The 6,091-nt window shown below is 46.9% G+C and overlaps 1 protein-coding gene across 2 annotated transcripts in view; it reads right to left on the reverse strand.

Moving 5' to 3' along the window:
* Positions 1-5,319, reverse strand: part of TIPARP (TCDD inducible poly(ADP-ribose) polymerase) — a 28,574-nt gene extending 23,255 nt beyond the window's left edge. The window contains exons 1-2 of one of the 2 annotated variants that reach the window (XM_082624557.1): positions 5,065-5,319; positions 1,297-2,253 (exon numbers count right to left, since the gene is read on the reverse strand). In XM_082624557.1, coding sequence (XP_082480683.1) covers positions 1,297-2,213 — 917 coding nt within the window. In that variant the 5' untranslated portion in view covers positions 2,214-2,253; positions 5,065-5,319. Of the gene's footprint in view, positions 1-1,296; positions 2,254-4,516; positions 5,040-5,064 lie in introns of those variants that run through there. The other variant, XM_082624558.1, reaches the window with a different exon arrangement.
* Between the last annotated feature and the right edge of the window lie 772 nt (positions 5,320-6,091).

Below are 6,091 nucleotides of genomic sequence, written 5' to 3' on the forward strand. Positions count from 1 at the left end.
CAGTCTCATGGTAATTAAGTTGCTAAAAAGACACATAGATCTGTGTACTATACAACTGAAATATTCAAAGAAAACCACCTAGCTAATACTAAATGGGAGCAAGAGAAGTTAAACAAAGACCAGGTTACTGTAATGCCAACAACACTCTGGCACTGTTAGAACACGGAAGGTTAACGTCAAAACTAACAGAATTAGACAACATGAAAATGGTTCACTGCCACCATTTGCCTTCTAACTCTCCAGACACTTGGGTAGTGTAACCTGACTTATCTGTGAACAAAGATGACTCTCCACAAAGTTTTTCTCCCGAACTTCTGGGTTAGGATAGTCAGCCTATTATTTTAAGTCCCTTTATACTACAGGAGAAACAACTTAGGAATATAAAGATCAATGCTTATTATACAGCCATTTTTGCACTAGCAACTTTACATGTGGCAAGTATTATTTTCTCCACTTTCAAGTTCATTAAAGAAGAACTGAGATGTGGAAATTTCAGTTCCCTATCAGTGAATAATGCTTGGACATCCATAAAAGAACCAAATTATTTATATACACGTCTTGCCTACAAAAACATAAGAATAACTTTTTTTAATGTAAATGACAAACAAATATGTCCATTAACATAAATTTTCCCTTCGCTCAATGTTATAAGACTCTTTCAGGTTTAAAAAAATACCGAGCTGTGGAACAATTTATTTTATCTGTAAGATAAACAGAATAATAAAATTAATGGTAAAAAGTTTTAAGGAAACTAAAAAAGAGATTTAACATGTTTGGGCATGATTCAGAAGTTTGGGAGGTACTTCGGAATCATTCACAGAAAAATTGTTTGGACCATTCAAAATGTAAAGAGGGCCACAAAAATCTCCAAATAATACTATTTTCCTTTAAAAAATAGGAACTACTCAATATACAAAACTTTAAAATTAGATAAATTAGGCATTCATAATTTATAAGATTCTCCATGGATTTTCTTTCAAAAGCAAGCTCTCCTATATGATTAAAATAGTATTTGATTCACAACACTCAAAGTATATGCAACTTCTCAGTCACACACATATTGCACAGAGTGACATCTGAATTGTTCAAATCATAAAACCTTCATTGTCTGGTTAGATAAATAGCCTGCATTCAACTGCCATGAAAAATCAGGATAGCATACAGCCAAAAGAATAACAGTAGAAAAAAAAAAAAAAAAACCTGTTAGGTTACTACTGAAAGAAACCACCCTACTAAAACCTCTTTACCTTCTCTATAGGATTTAACGATAGCTTTAAAGTAGTTATAAATACATACCCATACTTCATTCTCATTCTATCATTCTCTGGGTTACAGTAAAATCTTTCCAAGTGCTCCTGGGAATCATTGGATACACTCTGCCACTTCTGAGTAGTTGTCCTCTTGATCTGCCAATGATACGGCAAGACCGTGTGGTGCTTCAAACAATCCCTGCCATAAATACAAGTGCCTTGCAAAAAGTCCATGCAAATTTCAATTCCGTTCTCTTGGTGAGTGTGGTACTGTAGCTGGTTCACCAGCTCAAACACAAGGTCAAGGGAGGCCTCTTCACTTTTGTCCTGAAACAGCTCGGTACTCAACTTATCACTGGTATCCAAAATGTACTGGATTGTAAAACTGTTGTCTTGGAAAACCCCTGGAACGTAATCCATGACTTTGTCTATGCAGTCAGGACTAGCAGGAACATCACTTGAAACTGGGTGCAAAAGGTCAGCCTGGAAGTGCCCTGCTGTAGATTCTGCCACTGTCCCACTGATGGTTTCTGGTGGAAAGCTATGATCCTGGATTGGAGCCACTTGTTCAGGATCATCAGTGGTAGGATGGGCTTCTGGTATCTGGCCCCCAACATTTGTTCCATCAGGAATCAGGACAGACATATTGTCTTCTGCTGGTGGACACGATGGATTGATTTCCAAAGGTTTTTTCACCATAGGTTCATGTAAGCTGCTCTCTTCTGCACTCTGATTTCTAGATCTAAAAACCCCATCAAGTGAGCCAGATTCTAACAAAGTATTTAATATTGGTCTCAAAGACCTCAGGGTTCCGGCTCCCAATCTCTTCTGATCCTTTTTCTTAAAACAAGTCTTCAATGGAGTGATCTTCTCAGAGAGTCTCATTTGGCATGAAAAGTCATCAGGAGGAGAGGGAGGCTGCACTACACAGTCTGGCTCAGGTTCGGTGGTTTCCATTTCCATGATGTGGATTAGCTCCAATTGCTCCTCAGTCTAAAAAATCCTACCAGGAAAGGAAAGAATATCATTTACAAGCTGACAACAACCGAACCCTATTCATTCATCAATGTGTTTTGTTCTAGTCTCTAAGTCCCTGAAATCATTCCGCTTATACTGTATTTTACCTTTACAGGTCAGTTTTAAATTTTACTGAGAAATCAAGGCTCCAAAGCAGCCAAGGTTATTCAAAAGCCCACAACAGGTAAAGGTGAAAGAGAGACAGTATCTTCCAATAGGCTCTTGACATTTATTTGTGGATTTAATATACGATTTGTAATTCTGCTGGGGTATGAATTTTTACAGTAAGTCTAGGATGGGGTGGAGGGTGAGGGGTAGAAATAAGTGCATCTAATGACAGTGGGGAAACCACATCTCTACTGCTTTGTGGTTCTCTTCACAGTTGTTTATGTACTGCCTATCTCATGAGGTGACAAAAACTATTTCTTTGTTAAAAAAAAAGTTTGTCAAACGCAGGAAAAACTGCAAAGTTAACTGTGAGTGAATTTGGGGTGTGAGGATATACTCAGGAAACAGGGGCTCTCAATCGAAATATTATATGGGAGAAAGCCTACTGAAGCATTTCTAGATTCAGAAAGTTCCAATATATTCCCCAAGGATGTTAAGGGTCTACTTTTGCAATCCCCAAACATTACCACTACTGGAGGAAGAATATCAGGGCTTGTTAGTAACATAAGCTACATCAGCAACAACCACTGCACACTGTTTTAGAAACCAAACACAACTTCCTAATACAGAAAGGGGCCTCCTTCTCTTCAGAAAACTTACATATATGCATTTTTTCAAAAAGACAAATGAAGGCATAGAAAAATAACACAAGAAAAAAAAACCCACCAAATTTCAGATCCCTAATGAACTATACTCAGTGACTAAAAAAGTGCTTTCTTCAAAGAATCAGACCCCTTGAAAGAAACTGGAACTTAAAGTAAAAAGCAAAGAAAACTTTGCAAAATGATGAATGGTGTCTCCTCCACAATCTAGCATTCATTAACTAATTCTGAAAATATTTACTGAGTATTGTGCCAGGTGGTAAAGGGGTGGTGATGAGCAATTAATCTTCTCCCTTGTCCAACAGACTGAAAGAAATCTTTGATGCAAGGGCTCATGACTTCATCAAGTATGCGTCCCAGGTACCCAGTACAGTGCCTGGCACAATGCACATAGTGGGTGCTCCACAATATTTTTTTGCTGAATTACTGAAGAAAAAGCACCTATTAAATGCCTAGTTCTGTGAGGCTTTATGGGTCAACAATAGCAACAAAATGATAAAATTGAGTACCCAGAAAAATGAATATTAAAGAATTGGAAGGATTCATAAATGTACATGTGTAAAAAGTGCATAATGATCAAACTCAAAAAAGTTAAAAACACAGTATATAACAAGGTTTTAATGCACACAGTAAGTACAAAAGAAAAGGTAGAAAAAGGAGAGTTCAATGTGAGCTGGCATTGTTAGGGAAAGCTTCATGAAGAAGGAGGGACTTGACATAAGACATAAATCAACTGGAAAGCAGCCAAACCAGGCGTTATTATTCATCATTTGGTGCTCTTGCCTCAAGGCACAATTGGCACAGATTGTGGTATTCCCTCTTCACCACACCAAACCGGCCTGTGCCTTCCCCCACGCACACACACACACACCACTCCTATCACACCCAATCAAGGCAAAACAGACGAAATTTATACGGGTGCATACACACACGCCACAACTTTTCCTATTTCTGCCCTCTGTCAACCTCAGAAATAAAACCGAGAAAGGGGCAGAGAACTGGAGGAGTGGCTGGAGTGGGGAAGTCACTAGAACCTAGTTCCTCAATTAGTTTGCATAACAGAAAAATAAAGATTGGAAGGACACCTTCCTCCAGTCCCCGCTGTAGGCGACCTACCGCTCCACCCTTCACCTCGTGATGCCCCCGGTTCTCGGGCACTCCCGACCCCTCGCACCATCCGGGGAAACTGCCCGCTCCAAACTCAGCACTCCGGCCGGGCGTAGCGCAACGCTCGGGTCCGAGCGACGCCTCCTGCCGGCCGCGGTAGTTTGCTCAGCTCGGCCCCCCCGGGCCGCACCAACTCCGCGCAGCGCGGCCCATCCCGTGTGTTCCCGAGCATCCTGCCCCCGCCTGCCCTCACACCCCCGGGCCAGCCTCCTCCCACCCAACGAGAGACTCCCGCCCTGGCTGCCCTCCCTTCCAGAAGCCACTCACGGCGCCTTCCACAGTTAATTTCTTTCTCTCCTCGACCGACCTTACCGCGAAGATCGTCCTGCGAGGCTCGGAGGCTCGACCCGAGAAGAGCTGGGGAAACGCGGCGGGCGCTTCTCGGGCCGGCGGTGAGGAAGGCGACGACTTCAAAGTTAAACTGAAAACAGCTTTCAAACTTCTGGGCTGCAGCCGGAACACGGGTCCGCCAGAAGACTCCTCTCAGCGGCCGTGCCCTCCCCCTCGATCTGCGCCCCAGAGCGCGCAGGGTCTGCCCAGCGGGGGCAACCACACAGACGCACCCCCGAGTCTCCCCGACCCAGTGGGAATGGGGAGACGCCGGCGCCCCCAGACTAAACCCCTCAGCGAATTACTCCAATTTATACACCTGCCAGAGGCCCGAAGTGACTAAGAAGTGTAAACCAATGCCGTCCTGATATTGACGGGATCCCAGTGAATTCAGTACAAAAAGGCACAGTCTAAACATCCCTCACCCCAGATCCGTGAAAGCCGGCAGCGAGGCCGGCGACCCCTTCCGCGCCCGCCTTCCCAGCGAGGGTCCCTCTTCGGCCCCTCAGAGCCCACCCGGAGCCCTTTACCTGAACGGGCAGCCTGAGAAAACGGACCACAGGAGCCGAGTCGCGGTGCTGCCGGCTTACACTGTTCACGCCGGGGGGGGAGGGGGGTTGGGGGGGTGGGCGTGGGGGACGGGCTCGGGCGTCTAGGGGTCGCAGGCCGGAGACGCGGCGAGCGGCGCTCGGGCCATTCCGCCGCCGGGAGCGCAGAAAGCCGCGACTGCACTCCCGACCCGGCTCCCTCGTCTGTCACCTCGAGCTCTGCTTTAAAGTGGCTTCCGGTCGCCTCCTCTCGGCAGCCCGTCGCGGAGGCGGAGCCTGAGAGGCAGGGGGGCTGGGGTGGGGTGAGGGGGCCGGGAGCTCAGTGGGTGACGGGTAGGCGGCCCGCCCCGCGTGCGCATGCGCGCTTACTCGCGGGGAGGCGCGCTCGAGGTGTGCGTGCAGCGGCCCCGTGCTCCCTGGAGGGGGCGTGTCCTTTCGCCGCCAGCTGGGTCCCGGAGGGTCTACGTCCGCAAGCCTCTGGGATCGCGTGGCTGTGAGGAGGGGAGGTTCGCGCCGTGCGGCGGGCTCCACCTACCTGCAGACAGATGCAGGGTCACTTTGTTCGGAGGAAACTCAGGCACCCGAGGGAGGAGAGGGAGGATGTGAAACGGAACAACCCGTTTCTGTGCGGTTGGCTTTGTTTATTTGCCTCCTCACTAGAGGCCTCCTACCCCTGACGCCACCGACCCCGAGAGGAGGCGATCAGCTGCTATGGCCGTTGCGGCCAGACGGGGTCGCCCGCCCCGTTCCGCACAGGCAGGCCCTGCGGCGCACCATGGCCTGCGCTTGCCCGACCTGGTTGCAGGCATTCCTGTTTCACGGGAAACATTCTCAGCATTGCAGAAGGGAAACCTAGCTTTGGGTTTTGAAGGTAGAAGCACGTATATGTGTTTTAAAGGCCACACACACGGTAGTGACTTGTTTATTCATTCAGCAAATTTGTCGAGTGCCTATTGCATGCCGGGTGAACTGGAGGCTTAGACTACAGCCCTGATCAGCCAAGACACCT

The sequence above is a fragment of the Mesoplodon mirus genome (genome assembly GCF_964341445.2).
Source record: "Mesoplodon mirus genome assembly, chromosome: 6".
In the NCBI taxonomy this organism is placed as follows: domain Eukaryota; kingdom Metazoa; phylum Chordata; class Mammalia; order Artiodactyla; family Ziphiidae; genus Mesoplodon; species Mesoplodon mirus.